The 16,432-nt window shown below is 56.9% G+C and overlaps 6 protein-coding genes across 6 annotated transcripts; 2 read left to right on the top strand and 4 right to left on the bottom strand.

Moving 5' to 3' along the window:
* Positions 1 to 3,495: 3,495 nt before the first annotated feature.
* Positions 3,496 to 6,836, bottom strand: B0T15DRAFT_417963 (P-loop containing nucleoside triphosphate hydrolase protein). Its single transcript, XM_062865500.1, has 3 exons — positions 6,004 to 6,836; positions 4,174 to 5,945; positions 3,496 to 4,120 (listed from the first exon to the last, which is right to left on the bottom strand). Exons 1-3 carry the CDS (start codon positions 6,375 to 6,377, stop codon positions 3,663 to 3,665), a joined length of 2,604 nt encoding a protein of 867 aa, XP_062719854.1. The 5' UTR covers positions 6,378 to 6,836; the 3' UTR covers positions 3,496 to 3,662.
* A 22-nt stretch (positions 6,837 to 6,858) lies between these two features.
* On the top strand, positions 6,859 to 8,269 carry B0T15DRAFT_228921 (uncharacterized protein). Its single transcript, XM_062862917.1, has 2 exons — positions 6,859 to 6,981; positions 7,030 to 8,269. The coding sequence occupies exons 1-2, from the start codon at positions 6,974 to 6,976 to the stop codon at positions 8,234 to 8,236; spliced, it is 1,215 nt and encodes a 404-aa protein (XP_062719853.1). The 5' UTR covers positions 6,859 to 6,973; the 3' UTR covers positions 8,237 to 8,269.
* A 32-nt stretch (positions 8,270 to 8,301) lies between these two features.
* On the bottom strand, positions 8,302 to 8,946 carry B0T15DRAFT_494559 (uncharacterized protein; the record flags this gene model as incomplete). Its single annotated transcript, XM_062867018.1, has 1 exon — positions 8,302 to 8,946. One exon carries the CDS (start codon positions 8,944 to 8,946, stop codon positions 8,302 to 8,304), a length of 645 nt encoding a protein of 214 aa, XP_062719852.1.
* Positions 8,947 to 9,605: 659 nt separating this feature from the next.
* On the top strand, positions 9,606 to 10,766 carry B0T15DRAFT_229023 (uncharacterized protein). The gene is made up of 2 exons (XM_062862920.1): positions 9,606 to 9,630; positions 9,882 to 10,766. Exon 2 carries the CDS (start codon positions 9,975 to 9,977, stop codon positions 10,710 to 10,712), a length of 738 nt encoding a protein of 245 aa, XP_062719851.1. The 5' UTR covers positions 9,606 to 9,630; positions 9,882 to 9,974; the 3' UTR covers positions 10,713 to 10,766.
* A 571-nt stretch (positions 10,767 to 11,337) lies between these two features.
* Positions 11,338 to 12,636, bottom strand: B0T15DRAFT_228948 (uncharacterized protein). Its single transcript, XM_062862919.1, has one exon. The coding sequence runs from the start codon at positions 12,386 to 12,388 to the stop codon at positions 11,576 to 11,578; it is 813 nt and encodes a 270-aa protein (XP_062719850.1). The 5' UTR covers positions 12,389 to 12,636; the 3' UTR covers positions 11,338 to 11,575.
* Positions 12,470 to 13,855, bottom strand: B0T15DRAFT_228929 (uncharacterized protein). The gene is made up of 3 exons (XM_062862918.1): positions 13,117 to 13,855; positions 12,814 to 12,966; positions 12,470 to 12,636 (listed from the first exon to the last, which is right to left on the bottom strand). The coding sequence occupies exons 1-3, from the start codon at positions 13,449 to 13,451 to the stop codon at positions 12,552 to 12,554; spliced, it is 573 nt and encodes a 190-aa protein (XP_062719849.1). The 5' UTR covers positions 13,452 to 13,855; the 3' UTR covers positions 12,470 to 12,551.
* Between the last annotated feature and the right edge of the window lie 2,577 nt (positions 13,856 to 16,432).

Raw genomic sequence — 16,432 nt, 5'->3', positions numbered from 1 at the left:
GGGGGCCCCAGGAGGAACAGCGGAGCAAATGCAGAAAAGGGGCCACATACCGGTACACGCCATAAAGTGGCTCGGATCACAGATTGTACACAGGATCAAGAAGTGGTATTTTTCGGTGATTCTACTGGTCAATCAGAGTGCGACCGATCCAGAGCTCTCATCAAGACAATTTGTTGCGAGCCGAGAGGTTACTGTAGGTAGTGCAGTGGCCGAACGGGAGACCAGCCATTTCATGGGCGAGTGGGGACAGGACCTGACCCTTGAAAGCAGGAACAACCGAGTTGCTACCCCGGCCACAGATCAGCGTGTGATGAAATCTGCACTGACGATAAAGCCTCTGGCAGGTGGGGCAGCTTTGGTATAGGATCCCTGAACTTTCGTTGAGTTTCCTCAACGCCGGTAATTACCATACCAATGCTATACACTACTACCACGAATACCTAGTGTACGGATCTACCTTGGTTATTCTCAACCAGTCTGAGTGCGAGATTCGATTCAATGACTCCAGGCGTGTCAATGTAGGCGGATTTAAAGTTCCCCCAGTGCCGGGGTGCTAAACTCAACATTCGGAGACTAGGCTGCTATGGACGATGTCCACAACCGAAAAGCCTGATCCAGGCCGGTGCTTTGGACCCAGGTTGTCTCGACTGAGCACTTGATGCTGCTCTAGCGTGTGAGTATTCGTTGCTAGTCAGCCTCGATTTAAGCCTCTACCCCTCCTCGGATCTCGGCGTGAGCATGCAAACACTAGTAGTACTACTACGTACCCCGCTGTATATGTAGTTATCCGTAGATTAACGACGGCTGGACCTCGACGAGGCGGAAGGGAGCGATCCCTGGCAGCAAGACGGAGTCGGATTCGACAGGAACAAAAGGAATGACCCGGTGCTGCCTGGGCGCTGGCACCGGCAGAAGATTGGACGCATGATGAATCCGCTCCTGGCACAAAGCACTGCACGTGGTTCGACCAAGTTTAGCGCACCCGGCCGTCGGGGCGTGCTGGGTCCCCGATGGGGTCCATGATGCGCGTCGTGGTTCAGGGCCAAGAGGGTGTCCACTAGTGTACGGAGTATGGTTCGGCGTATCCTACAGTTTTCTGCATCGCAAAAAAAGCCTAATTTCCTCACTCGGTACATCAGTCGCCCTTTGACGGAACGTAACGTCTGCACTACGGTTGCCAGATGAACAGTTTCCATGCCGCCGCTTATATCGGTACCGCATGTATGATTATGGTGTAACTTACACCGTTACCTTTACGGTCACGTTCCTTGCAACCTCCCCTCGCTCCCCTGCACTCGCTTCCACGCGGGCCAGCTTCCGGTCCCGCTTGGCGCTTTCCGTCATTTCCCAGACGGCCGGATTCGTTCGTGCTGAAGTGACGGAACCTTCATGTTGAGGAGATGAGCTGTGCACGATGCAGACAAACTTCAATTTGTTTGCTGCCACTATCTTTCTTTTTCCTTTCTTCTTTCTTTGCTTTTTCCCCTCTATCGATGGAGACAGAACCAGATTGGCAAACAGAAGGCACAATGGCACTCTGCTGCGGCTCTGTTCACCGTCGACTTCGTCGGCCAGGAGTTGGAAAGTCACTCTTCCAGCTTACCGGGACGACAGTGGCGCCTTTCCGGGACCAGCGTTTGAGGAAGATCGGTGTGGAGAAATGGTCATTTAATGCCCAGACGCATGAGGAGGAAGCATTGTGACCGGACCCCCACGCCACTCACCCATCCCGCCGGCGCCGACCGGGATCGCCGGAATCCCCACGGTGTACGGAGTGTACACTACAAGTATGGTCTCGGGCCCGCAGAACTGTCGAATGATGATGTCTGACGACAGATTTTGCGATGGATGAACCAGTCCTGCGTCATGCACTGCTTCCGTTGGCCCAGATTTGCGTTCCACAACAGACGGAAGAGCGAGCTGATAATGCGAGCATTGCCGCAGCTACCGCAAAAAAGCCTTCAGGAATACACTGCTCGGTTTCGATGTATTTCCATGTCTATCAGACATGTTTGCTATGCTCAAGTCGAGCAATGACGAAAGACCCTCCCGTTATGCCCGGCCAGAACCAAGGCCCAACGGTTAAGCGAACAACCGCCGGTGCCTGATCGTCGTCAAGCTAACCCTGTTCTCGCCATGGCGAGGGCATGATGCGGAGCAGATGAGGTCGATCACTCAAACCACAAGGCTTCCGGCATGTGATATCCTCAAATGAGATCAGAACAGGCCTCACACAGTAAGCAGCTGCCCTGTTCAGCCATCCTCTGGTACTATTATCATCAACCATTCTGGCAGAGTCTCATCAAGCCATCCAAATGCTGTTCCCCAACAAGCCGTGATGTGAAAAGTGCAGAAATACCACCTCTTTTCCTGTTGCACGGAAGGAATCGGGGGTCGCATCATGCTTTCAACCCCTGGCTGCTCCCACTCGAGTGCTACCACACGCCCCAATTCTGTCCAATCCCTCACCACTGCCGCTTGAACACACCCCAAATGAGCCCATCAATACCACCACGCGGGGAAACGACCCGAGGAGAAATACACAACCAGCTGCATGCAGGAGCTTGTGCATATCTAGACTACAGTGTGCTGCGAGGAACCGACTGCATGACGCAATCTAGTTACCAGACAGGGGATTTCGTAGGGGTTCTGGTCGGCGGAAAGACCTTCCAGGTTGACTCCCAAGGAAACCATTCCAACTTCACAGTACAGCACCTACAGTCGAGGACATAATGATAATGGCCCTCCACGAGTGTAAAGGGGTTGGAGCCTAGACACGACCGACGTCTTATAAGCCTAAGTCCCTTCAGGCCGCTCCAGGTCACTGATTCAGAGGATCGGTGTCGGTATTGTACTTGTACAATTCATACAAGGAAGCAAGTGGCCATCATAGATAGCCGAGTTGGCAATGCTTTCTTAATACTACTTAGTTAGGGTGTCGTTAAATTAAATACAAATCAAGCTTCTCAAGGAGATCTCGTCAATAAGGTTAAGCAAGTATAGAGAGGAGAAGTCATCGCAAGAGCAAAGTTAAACTCCTTGTTCTAAAGGTACGAGGTAGAATCTTGCGGAAGAGCACAACACAACACTACATAATAGAATGTAGAATTAAACATCAAAAAGCTCACCCAACTCGGCATCCCGCCCGAGCTGGGCTACGAAAACTGCGTCCGGTTTTACCATTCTTTCCCTCCCCTCCTACCCTTTCTACAGGTAGGAGGGAGGTACAGAGTCAGGGGACACACTCTTTTCTTCATGTTCCCTTCTTGGGTCGAACTGGCGACCTTCAGGTCCTTCTCTCAGTTCTTTCTTGAACCGGCTCTTTCCTACTGGGCAATGGCCCTTGCTTGCCCAGTGGGCGATATGAGATGATGTCGAACTCCTACATATAGTGCGGTCGAGGATCGCTCCTTCCTAACGCGAGAAGAAACTTCGGGCCAACCGCTCGGACGAGAGCGCGGGACTGAGGTGCCCTTGCCCACCAGCTCCTTCTCCATTGCTCAAGTTCTATTCGCAAAGCGGCGACTTAGGTAAGGCAGATGAAGATAGTGGAATGAAAGAACATCATCGTCATCATCAATGTATTATTCCAGCTCTATTTCCCGTCCGTCCCAACTTTAGATTTCATCCAACACAACACCTTGACTTCGTAAATACAGCCATTATTGCCCCATGGACATCCCCTCACCATACGGGTTATACCGATTGATCTGCCCGGCAATCTGCTCAGCAAACCACTCCGCCGGCTGGGCACTCAGCCGCGCCGTCTCGGCCGTCGTGAGGATCGTCTTGATGCCCACGCCGACCCGCTCCGAGTTGGTATACTCCCTCACGCGGTTCAGCACCTCGTTGACATCAGCGGGCGACTCAAACGTGCCCGACTCGGCCAAAACGGCCTCCATCTCGCGCGTGTTCTGCACCGCGGGGACGCGGATCTGCCGGTCAAAGGCGGTCGTGATGTCGAGCTGCTCCATGACCGGTAGCTGGGAGGTAGTGGCCAGGATGAGGAGGCGGTGGCCCTTTGGAGGAGGGGTCTGGAGAAGGGTGACGAGTGCTTGGAGGATGCTGTTGGAGAGACGGGGCCCGACTGGGTTCCATTCTATGAGGCGTTCGATGTTGTCTGCGGGCTTGTTAGAGGGGTGTGAACGAAGGGGATGCTGAGCAGAAACATACCGATGATGAGCAAGCTCAGGGGGGACTTGTAGGCGTCGGTGAAGATCTTGTGTAAGTGGTCTTTCTTGGCCACCTCATCCCTAAAGCCAACCATGGATGCGGGTGTGATGATCTTGATGAAGGGGAAATCTGATTTCATGGCAACGTGTGCAGCTAGCGCCGTCTTGCCGCTTGCTGGCGGACCATGCAGCAACACAGACATGTGCCGCAGCCGCTCCTGCTGCCGGACGTTCTCGACATACAGCATGCCATCGTTGAGGATGGCCGAAATGCTCGGTGAGAAGTGGATGACGCCGTACGGAATGGCATCCTCGAGCTCCGAGTCATCAGCACCAAAGGCGGGCTTGACTTCGCTCAGCGCATGGAGGAAATCCTGCCGAACGACCTTCATGTTGACCACATCCTCGCTGACGCTGGCCATGGTGCCGACTTTGATATTCCGCGCAAAAGCGAAGGATGTGGCCGACTTGACGAGACCGCTCAGCTCGGCACCAGAGAAGTTCTTGGTTAGAGCGGCCAGCTCGGTGATGTCGACGTCGCTGCCCATGACGCCGTTCTCCTTCATCTTGGCCGTGTGGATCTTGAGGATCTGCGACCGGCCGAACTCGTCGGGCAGTGAGATCTCAATCTGAACTTCGAGACGGCCGGGACGCAGCAGAGCGTCGTCGATCATGTCTTTGCGGTTCGTCATTCCGATAAGGAGGATATTGTTGAGCTGATCGACACCGTCCAGCTTGGACAGAAGCTGGTTGACGACGCTGTCGCCTACACCTGTGCCACCCCCGGCACCTGAGCCTCTTTGCTTACACACAGCATCCAGCTCATCGAAGATGATGATGTGCAGGCCCGACTCGTCACCCTTCTCCTTGTACTCCTTCTCGGCGTCCGCGAAGAGCTTCCGGATGTTCTCTTCGCTCTGGCCGACGTATTTGTTGAGGACTTCAGGGCCGTTGATGATCTTGGGCTCCCTGGCATTCAGCATCTTACCAATCTGCCGCGCAATAAGCGTTTTGCCTGTCCCGGGCGGTCCATACAGCAGCATGCCCTTCACGTGCATGATGCCGAGCTTGTCGATGAGCCCTGGCGGAAAGATTCGCGAAGCGAAGGCACGGCGAAAGATGGTAGAGAACTCGGTATCCAGCCCGCCGATGCCCATATCCTCGAACTTGAAGTCGGGACTAATGATGGCGTTGGCGGCCGGGCGCTTGTTGGAGCCCTTGAGCTTGATGGGCGATTTTGCGTCCTTGTAGAAGCCTATGCTGGCCTGGTTGGTTAGGATACCCCGCGCCCCTGGATCGCTGCGTGTAGGGAGCTCGGCGGTCTGTTTCTGCTGCATGGTGAGATCGATCAAGGTGATCGTCTTGACCATAATGGCCAACGGCACGTTCTTCACGTCCAGCAGCAGCCTCTGTCCGGGCGAAAAGATCTGGTTCTGGAAGGTCTTGGTGAACATACTGGCGAGCTCATCCTGATCGTAGGGGGCGTCCACCAATTTCTTCGCGGATGCAAAGCCGACCTCGACATCCATGGAGCCAATGTACACCGTACTTCCTTGACTGAACGGATCGTAGATCTCGCCAATGACCTCGTCCATCATGCCAATACTGGCCCATGTTCTCTGGGGATCGGACAGGCTGATGCAGCTGTCAGGGAAGCCGGGGGTAGGGCGTGCAGTCACGACGTAGTCGCCCCTGAGCTGGTTGCCCGTCAAGCGGATGTACAGATCAGAGCCGTCGCGGTTCGGCGGGAAGTCGTTGGGTGACACAGCGCAGCTGAGCTCCGGTTAGCGACGGAGTCTTCGGAATTAGACCGTCTGTGTCGTCCACTCACATATTCCCAAAGATGTACTGCGCTTGAAGCGTCTTGTCTTCAACTTTTGCAAGCCGAAGCCGCACCTGTCGGCCTCTCGGCTGAGATTGATATGACCCTGGCCCATCGGCATATCCGCCACCGTAACCAGCACCACCGTAGCTCCCCCTTCCGTAACCATCGTCGGCGTAACCTCCACCGCCAGGCGGGTTCTGTGGCCTTGCCGGGGCCGGGGCCGGGGCCGGGGACCGTCCGCCATATCCGTCATAGCCAGTGGGCGCGGGCGAGTATCCCCCTGGGCCTCCACCGGGTGGCCGCTGAACCTGGCGCCCAGGTAAACCGGGCGCTCCGCCACGGGCGGCCGGCTTGCTAAAGAGGTTGTTGCGCAGATCCATGGTAGGGTCCCGCGAGAAGATAAAGGAACGAGATGTATTTAGAAGGACAGTTGCTTTTGGAATCGGATTGGGTTGGGTCGTAGAGATCAAAATTCCGGGTGCCGGGTGCCGGGTGCGGGACGCTGGCAAGATGTAAATGTCCAGGCAGAAGTGATGTCCGGGCTCGAGTGTTTCCCGAAACGTGGCCTGTGGCTGGCTACTCGCTGATCTTTATCGGTGCCTTGTCCTGGATGAATGTGGCACGGCCGCACGCAGACGACTAACCCAGAGCCAACAAGTCACTATGGCTATGGAAAGCGAAAGTCCGTTGGTGATGTGCGCTTTGTTGCCGGAGAGCTCAGCCAGCTGCCGCTGGAACAGGATGCCGTTTCAGCTGAGCCCCGCGACCAGGTGGCTCTTGGCATCACATCACTGATACAGTGTAAATTACAGTACGAGGACACACCATGGGGATGCTGGCTGTCTCCACTATGGTTCTTGGATTCGTCTGAAGCTGTTCTGGGCTGGCCATCAAGGTGTATCAAGACTGTACCTAAATTCAAGATCGAGTCTTCGTCCACAACCTGATAGTCGGACCTTTGCCGAGCACCGCGATTATGCCTCTGTATGTCCTGTTCTGCGATCATGCTGAAATTCTGCTAACACCCCGTAGCCATCTCCTAGGCAAAAAGTCATGGAACGTCTACAACCCCGCTAACATCGCCCGGGTGCGGCGCGATGAAGCCGAGGCAGCGGCTCGGGAGGCCGCGGAAGAGCAGCGCATGCAAGAACTTGACGCCGCGCGCCGTCTAGCCATACTGCGCGGCGAGGTCCAGCCTCCACTTGAAGAAGGAGAACCTGACGCAGCCGCCATCCCGCCAGTCCGGGACTCAAATGACCGCCGGGGCTTCGGGCGCAAGCGCAAGCGCCATGGTGAGGATGACACTGACTTTGAGATGCGCCTCGCACGAGAGCGCGCTGCAGCCGGCGACCACGCCGCGCGAGAGCTAGAGCTAGCTCCCAACACCCACCCTGCTGCCGCCCCAGCATCGCTGGTCGATAGCAAGGGGCACATTTCCCTTTTTCCCGAAGTCGAGACCGGCCGATCGCGCGAGAAAAACGAGGAAGTCACCAAGGAGGCCGCGCGTAAAGAACGTGAGCTCAAGGACCAGTACCAGATGCGCTTCGTGAACGCCGCTGGCCGAGACGGGCAGGGGCTGACGGACGGCGGGCCGTGGTATGCCTCGGCCGATGGCGAAGCCTCCGGTGCCCTGGTGCCGAGTAAGAATGTATGGGCGAGGGAGGACCCAGGGAGGAAAGTCAGAGAGGCCGCGAGGCTGGATGCGGGTGACCCGCTCGCGATGATGAAGAAGGCCGCGGCGAAGGTGAGGGAATTAGAGCAAGAGCGGAAGAAGGAAGTGGAGAGGAGAGAGAGGGAATTGAAGATGCTCGAGGATGAGGAGAAGCGGGAATGTAGGAGGAGGGACAGGAAGAGGAGGAAGGAGGGTGATGGCGAAAATAGGAGAGAACGGCCATCCAGTGTGGATAAGAGGGCCGACAGCTCAGTAAGACGTGAGCACTCCCACCGGGGACATGATCGAGATCCTGGAAGGCATAGAGATCGAAGCGAGGAGCGGGAGAGGCACAATCGTGGTAGGAGGTTTAGCCCGGATAGAGGCCGTGACCCAGATAGGCACGAGCCTTCTCGTAGGCACCACGAGGAACGGCACAGACATCGAAGCAGGGAGCGAGGGGGTCGAGGGGGTCGAGGGGAAGAGGGCAGTCATGAGAGACGGCGCCATAGGGACGAGGAGAGACGCCATCACCACCACCGTGACTATAGCAAAGAGACACCTGGACACGGGAGCGACCATCGCTAGGACCTTTAACGAACATACAATAGGTATCCACAACTCAATATCAGACAGCGGTTTGATACCCTAACCTACACTTCCTTCCAAGGCAATTGTACAGCCACAGCCTTCATATCCCGCTTGACCATCTCGCCCAATTTCCCCTTCCCCTCCGTCACCCGCCCCAACTCGGCCATCACCTCCTCAACCAGCCCTTCACTCCCGCCCCCCATCCGATCACTATACACATCCACCCCCTCCGCAGTGAAAAGAGTCGGCGCGAACCACGTAACAACCCACCTCTCCTTCTCCTTCTCCCCCTCCCCTTCCCCGTTAGCACCGGGTACCTCCCACTCCCCCCACCCGAGCACCTCCCACTGGCTGCCCACGAAAAAGAGCCACCCACTGCCCCTCCAGTCCCAAACACTCGTGTCGCCCGCCGACGAGGCAGTGTCGACGCCCGCGACCCGCCTGACCCCTCCCGACGACCCGGAGAGGGGCTCATACTCGACCAGGTCGGAGAGCCGGTCCCTGGACTTGGACGACGGTAAGGGGCCGTAGGTGATGCGCACGTTGCGGGCGGAGCGCCACATGCGCAGGGTCGAGTGGGTTACTGTCCAGGTGCGGTGGAGGAATCCTAGAGTCGGCGGGGTGAATGAAGGGGCGGGGGAGCCTTCAGAGGATTGGGAGGCGTCACGATATTTTGAGGGGAGACGGAGGGTGATAGGGGCCGCCATGGTGAGTCTGCGACTGAGAGATAGTGGGGTTCCTTCCGTTCAGGTTCCAGGGCTTTTGTTTCAAAAGTGGTTTGACAGGAGTTGAGGCGGTGAGGGTGTGATGATGTTTTGAGCCAAACTTTGAGAGAGTTCTGGCTCTTGAGATCACAGGGTTCGGTGCCAGTGACTGTCGCCGGATGTTGTGAGGTTGCAGGGTAGTAACTTGAAGTGACAAGGTTCACTTTGTGGAGCAGCCATGGAGATCCGTCCCTACCTTATGTACACAATGCCAAGAGAACTCTCCATGCAATTGACAGGAAGTGCCGGCTTCGATTTCACACTCCTAGAGAAGACCGTGTACTACTGAATGTTTCGAAGACTTGCTGCTCCTTTAGCGAGTACTATACCTGGAGGAAAGATATGTCTCAGCCTGTCTTAACCGGTATATCCTCAACGATGCCGTTACACGGTGCAGGCCGCCGCTGACTTCACCAGATGGAGTGCGGCTCCAGACTGTCTCTTTAGTAGCCCCACAAGGCTGATGAACGACAAAAACAATCATTTAACAAAAGTTCGAGGTACGGAATCACGGAGCTTCGAACTCCATTGATGATATTCGCCGCGCATAGTGCTTGAAGATAAACCCTTCATCGAGAGGTCACAACAAACCTTTGGTTGATTGGCTTACATAAGGAACCATTGCAGGTACTCGGCCCGGGCCCTTTTTCAGTTTTAGTTACAACCGCAAACGGACATCTCAACAAAGGTCCACGGGTGTCGTTTCAACAATTGAATGGCTCATAGCTTCCCCTTGATTCATTCATTCACAGGAGCTGCATATATCAACCTCAGTGCATACACCTCCGCTTTCTCATTCTAATTCACTCATTCCGGCGCGCTAACCCGCCCAAATGACGAGTAAACCGCTTACCTCACATCCTCACACCATGTCCCAGCCAAACCCAGATGAGGTCAACCTCTCGGACGGGGATTTCTACGATGACACCGGCGCCAGTAACAACGACTACGAAGTAGTCCAAGATCCCGACATGGCCGCAACGCTAGGCTTCGTGAGCTTTGGCGCCCAAGATAACGACTTACGCCCCGCCAAAAAGCGACGCTTCAACCCCCAGTCCGGCAGCGCCATCATCGCGGACGACGCCTCCCGCTCAATGGAGGCCACAGCGGAATCGACCTCCACACTGGCGGGCTACCACAAAGCACAGCTGCCCAGCAGCAAACGGACAAAGCCAGCAACCACAGACGAAATCACCTATTCCGACTCCGACGACGGAACCGGCAAGGGTGACAACGCCAACAAGAACGACGACGATTTCGAGCTGGACCTCGACCCGGGAGCGCCGCCGTCGCCATCCGCCGAGGGCACATCCACCCGAACCCCTGCTGCAGCAGTGGGGGCAGTGGACGCAGGAGGCCCTACGCCCACCTCAGCCTCGGCATCGGCGTCAACTTCAGGCCCATTCCAGCCCTCCGCCCGCGGTGGCAGAGGTGGTGGACGAGGCGGCGGCGTGAGAGACGGAGGAGCAGGGGGAGGAGGAGGAGGAGCCAATCCGCAGTGGTACATCGACTACTACGACCCCAGCAGCAATGAGAACCCGTGGGAAGGGATGGAGAAGTTCAAGGGCCTAGAGCCCGTGGGGACGTGGTTGCCATCGCGCTGGGCTTCTAGTAACGATGCCGCTGGGGTTGGGGCGGCGCGTCAGGAGGTTGGTGCCGGAGCGGGAGGGGAGGGTACTGTGCTTGCTTCCACGGCCACGGCTGCTTGAGTGAGCGGTCGCCTCATCTTTGAGGTCATCGGTAGCAGTATGGTGGTAACTATGTTACTTCGGAATGGGTAATGGGGAAAAGGGGGAAGGGAGAACTGAGAGGTGCGTCACGTGACACGGTCAGGGGTGAAACGCACTTCATACGGCAGCAGGGCAGGTCCCCGACCGGGCCGGGTTGGGCAGCACCACGTCACCAGGCGGTCTAATTCTACGCTCGGTGCGGCTGGAGTAGAGGGAAGGACACAGTGCCCACTGCCGGGGCGAGACCCGTTCGTTGGTCGAGTTTCCACATCACAGACACTGTGTGTCTCTGCCAAGAGCAAGGAGAGACGGGTCCAGTCACGGGGAACCAGCTCGCACTGGGCAGCAAGAACGAAGAGGATCATAGTTCTACCGTGTGCTTTACGACCTCCCTACGGACAGGAACAAGCCAAACAAGAGAGACAAGACGCCTGGAAGCACCAAGAGCACGTGTTCCACCACCTGACCCCGTACCTGTAGAGTAGTAGATTCCCACACACCCGTGCCGTGTTTTACGCTCCCAGCCTCTCGTAAAAGCAAGCCAGCCCATCCCTCCGGGGTGTCCGAAAAAGGAAAAGGTCAGCCCTCCACTTAGGTTCCCTCCCCTCTACCCCGTGTTCTCGTCTCACGTGGGCTGGTCCCGCTGCCCCGCCTGCTTATTAGCCGCTCCGTCGTTCTTCCCAAGTCTTGGTCCTGTTGCTCCCAAGGCAAGGGCCACAGACAAGCGGAGCCGAAAGCAGCCCCGGATACCTAGGGCGGCCAAGCCAGCTCACACCCACTCCCCATCTCGTCCCAACCCGCTGGGACTGCGCTAGCCCTGGGCCGCGCCATCAACCTGCAGCCTACAAGGTTGTCAGGGGATCTTCCCGGTCTGCCGAGGGAGGACCCGCCGCAGTGCGAGGGTAAAGGTGGGGGGAAGGAAGGGGGGGGGTTGTCTGGTAAGCGGAAGCGGGTGGATGCCCACGCGAGCGAAGCGGGCCGCAGGCGTGAAAGCTGACGGGAGAGCCCCTGTACCGGTACTTTTCCCCATCCATCCATCCACACACCCCCCTCCCTTGAAAACGCTGCCCAGTGGCCCCCATCCTTGTTTTTTCCCTTCCCCCAGTCCGTCCGCCCAGCCGTATTTCCAGAAATAAGAAAGCCCGCTGCCAGTCCGTCCAATCATAAAGCCATAACAGTTTCGTGAAACAGCCGCGCCCATGCGATGCAGGAAACTTGAAGCCAAGGACAGGGTTGGGTTGGGTTGGGTTGGGTTGGTGGAGGGCGGGGAGCGGGCGGGTCGCCCCGTCGCGAGACAAGCGCCGCTCGGGTTGCCCCCCCTGGAAGAGCTGATGGGAAAGGGAGGGGGCGTGTGAGATCTGCCTCCAAAACGGCGGAGGAGGACCCCGAAAAAAAGCTGCAGAATCGCACCGCGCTGCCACACTACACGGCCCCTGCCACGTTTTCTCCCCCGCCATAATGGAAGTCGGAAACGGCCGTAAAAAGCGGGCTGGTAAGGGGGAGGGGGGGTGTGTTTGTATAGCGCGCGCGCGGGGGGCTGATTTTGCAGCCTCGCCCGTTTTATGGATTTGCCCTGGGATCTCCAACGTCACCTCCCTCGCGAGGCTCCGACTTACACACACCTCAGGCTTTCCTCCTCCCGGAGGTGCCATCATTTTTGGCGCTGCCCCTGTCAATTAGAGAAAGAATGATGAAAATGTGAGTGACCGGGTGGTGCGAGATGTGTTTTTTGTGAACAAAAGAATCCGGGAAAACGCCAAAATCACCCAGAACGCCGCCGGGCGAGAAATCGAAATCGAGGCTCAGGAGAAATTTAGTTTAGTACAGAGGAGGCGACGGGTATCGCGCCCGTGCCTTGGCGTATTCCTTGGAATGCTTTTTGGAAGCCCTCGCTTTCAGGGATCTGCCATTTTTCCGTGCTGTTAGCCTTGAGACCTGGAGATTCTGCGAATACAAGGGGCTCGCCGCTCGCGATTTTAAGTCCTCCAAAACCAACTCGCGCGAATCCGCGAGCGGCTTTAAACTCTAGTCGCCCCCCCACATCGTCAGGTCAGGATTTAGGATTTTTTTGCGGACTTACGAGACTTTCTTCTGCGTCCACTCGAGGTCGGCGTGCACCTCTCGCGCATCCTCGAGCCCCTGCGCAAACCGCGCGCGGGTCTTTGCCAGGCGCGCCTGCGCCTTTGCCTGCAGCTCGAGCAGCTCGCGGTGCTTAGCGTTCAGATGTCCGGATCTGGCAGTGCGAAAGTTCGCGAGTCAGCAAGCCAGTTTTTTCAACAGCCCGTTTGTAGCAGCGCTCGCGGGCAACAATTACAGAAACACGCGCGATGCCGCTTGCAGTGCTCAAACTTGAACTCTGGGGGGAGGGGGGGAAGCAACTTACGTCTGGGCCTGCTTGGCAGTGCACTTGTCCAGGGCAATCGGGTCAAAGGTGGCCGCAAACCGCTCCTGCATGTACTCGTTGAGGTCGACGCCGCTCGCGGAGCCCGCGCTCTCGTACTCCCCCTGGCTGCTGCCGGCGTAGCTGGTGGTCACAGAGTAGCTGTTCCCATAGCCGGACGCGGAGCTGACAGAGGTATCCAGATCCTCGGGCGGCGATACCGAGTAGGTGCTGTCGCCGCCGGTGTAATAGCTGGGGTTTGGGTGCTGGCCTTTGCTTGGAGGAGGGATGGGGAGCGCGCCAGCGGCATAGTACTGAGTGGAGTAGGAGGCAGACATGGTGAAGTGTGTAAGGGTGTAAAGGTCTCTAAAGAAGAAGTAAGGGGGGTTCAAGAGGTGTGACGACGCTTGTGGTCGGTGTGAGGCTCTCCAAGGGCTTTGGTGATGATGTGTTTGTGATAGTGATGAACGGTGTCACTCGGGACCACGCAGCTGGGGTATGTCCAAGACCTGTGGGGGCAGTGTGCCTTGTGCTTCAGAGTGCGGACCTGTTGAGGAGCAGGGAAAAGTGAAGAAGAGAAAAGGAGAAAGAAGAACTGCCTCAACCCCGTCAACAGCCACCCTTTTTATACTTTTCTGATGCCCTTCCTGACCCACGGCTCGCCGCCATCACGGGCAGAGCAGGATAAGAGCCGGTGACTCTATTCGTCGAGGTCCTTGCTGACCCCGCTTGAGGCTAGGAAGAGTAGGATGTGATGAGGGTTGATGGCGAACGGCGAACGGCCGGTCTTCATGGAGACACACCTCTCACCCGTCCACCCTCCGCGGGGACAAGCCAACCAGAAGACGGGATGGCAGGGTCAATGGGGTGATCCCTGAGCAATTGGCCGAGGAGGCGGTCCCGGATTGGCTTCAGGCCAAGTTTCCATTGCTCAGAGAAAGAACTGAATGAAACGAGCGCATATGCCGGGACCGACTATCACCCGTTTGTATTGGTGGAGCCATGCCCATGAAGGGGGAAACGGAATGGAATCCTGCCCGCGCCCAGGACAAGTCGAACTGGTCCTCAGTTCTAGCCCCCGGACCCAGGGACGGACAAGTCCAACAGGAGGCGAAGGGCGCACTAGGTGGGACTGTGAACTGGAGGCTCAATGGTCAAGGCCTGGGAGGGAGGATCCAGGCGGAGGGGTGAACGTAGCGGTGCCGGACGAGCGAGGGATGGACGGCCAGAAGAGCTGCCGGAGGCATGGGCAGGGGTGTGTGATCTCTTGCCGAAGACTAGGCCGAGAAGGCGTAATGGGGGATGGGGACAGAGCATGACAGGCTGAACCAGCGGTGGAGGTCAAGGATAGACCGTCCGGCTTCTTGGAAAATTCGGAGGTCATGGGCCATCTGCCCGCAGACTGGCCGATAGCACTCAATGTGAATAACGGCGAATAACGGCGGGCAGGATGGTATGAATGGCGGCCGAGCCGGATGCCGGAAGACGACGAATGGGCCATGTAGCATGGGAGTACAAAGACCTCCACATGAATTGGATCAACCACCCGCAGGGGCCCCAGTGAACGGGGGGACGAACGAGCAAACGTGCCATGACGCTAATCAGACCTGCAAAAAGCGGCGTGAGATCTGGACCCTCAAAATTGGCACCTCGTTGGTCCGTTGGGGTTCATGACGAGGTCAAACAGATATCAAAAGTCGGGTTAGGCAGTGATGCATCAGGTCGGGCTATGTGTTGTCCACAGAACGCCCGCAGCTGGGCTTATTTTTTTCTATTTGGATTTTGGAGGGGCTATTTAACGTTAAGAGGCAAAACGGCTGCGTGGCCTGTGCGCCTCCCGAGCTCCAAGCGGGATAACAAGCAGGGCACAGCACTTGCGATGCTCTGAGTGAGACGAAAAGGGAAATTCCGGATGGTCAGGAAGGGGATTTAAAAGCCTCGAGTACTCACTCTGCAAGAAGTGGCAAAATCGGTCAGAGATGGATGCGTACTGTAGGTATATATTATACCAGTATGTATGTACAATACAAGTACAGTACCTGGCATGCCGGCCAAACAAATGCTTGGCACAGAGGGTATTATCCACGGCCGGAGGCATCGAGGACGGGTGCATCTTGATAAGCCCTGCCGTGTGCCTCCCTAATGTGGCATGAACTTGCAATTGCTCTGCATTTCTCTAGGTGAACGTATTGCGACCGAACCACGACCAGGATCTGTGCGTTTGAGTCTGAGACTGCCTTCTGTTCTGCCCTGCCAGATTGGTTGCAGGTCTCAAGATGTAAAAGCAGCGCTAGCCAGCCACGAATGCTACCGTGAAGGGCTCGGGTAGTATACTTCCTTGAACTCAGCCAACCGCTGAGCAGAGCAGAAAAAGGTCTAGGTAAGGCAGGTCGTCCTTAGGTTGTGCGTAGCAGTGTCAAATGATGTACGTCAAGAGACAGGAGATGGAAACCTGAGGTCCACACGAAACGGTTGCAGCAGGTCTAAGACAAGCTGACTGCGGACCGTATGCGGTCCTGGGGTTCCCGGCTTGATATGCACCGCCTGGCTGATCAATGTTTGCCGTGGTGATGGCCCAGGATTTCTTCCCTCACTCCGGCCCAGCCAGGGCTTCGAGAAAGCCGCCCATGCACGCCGCCTGCCAGGGGCTATCTCGGCGAGACAGGATAGGTTCGGAAGAAGCCCGTCTGTCGAACGTCATCCACAGTTACACACGTCCGGCATCACCAAGGGAGGCTCCAGCAAGCCGACTGCCTCAGGCTAGGGCGTCCGTGTAGCAGGCAGCGGCAGGAAAGGGGGCATGACTTGCGGGCCATGCAGAGTCAAGGAGACTGGTGCCTCGTTCGCCCGTCATGGTATCCATTGGGGCCATACGACGGCTGCCAATTGGGCCACTGGTCGATAAAGTCAAAAACCCGGGCCCGCCAGGATGGGAACTAACCTTGGCCCTTCCAAAGATCCTCTGCATAGCTGACACGACCGGCTCGGCTATGGAAATCCTCACGCTAATAAGGAAGCACCCAACATGCCGCAGTGAGCATTGCATCAGAGGGGTTCGCGGAAGGGAGTCCTAGAGAGAGAAAGAGCAGGCTGAGAAGCCGCAGGCAGCAGTTGGAGGTCAGATGGGATCAACACCTTGTCCGTCGAAACGGAGAGCGACGGCCGTTGAACGGTGGGACGGACGAGATGCAGGCTGAGGCCAGCAATGAGAAAACGCATCAGAGGTGTGTCCTGCACGTCGGCGAGGTGTTGCAGCACCGTGCATTCCCCATTCCTTGATCGCAGGGTCCGCCGGCTTCGAGAAGGAGTGGAGAGAGCA

This window comes from Chaetomium strumarium (genome assembly GCF_033439665.1).
Source record: "Chaetomium strumarium strain CBS 333.67 chromosome Unknown B0T15scaffold_5, whole genome shotgun sequence".
NCBI classification, from domain to species: Eukaryota; Fungi; Ascomycota; class Sordariomycetes; order Sordariales; family Chaetomiaceae; genus Chaetomium; species Chaetomium strumarium.
Note: the sequence above shows the minus strand (reverse complement) of the source record. Positions and strands in the feature narration are given on the sequence as shown.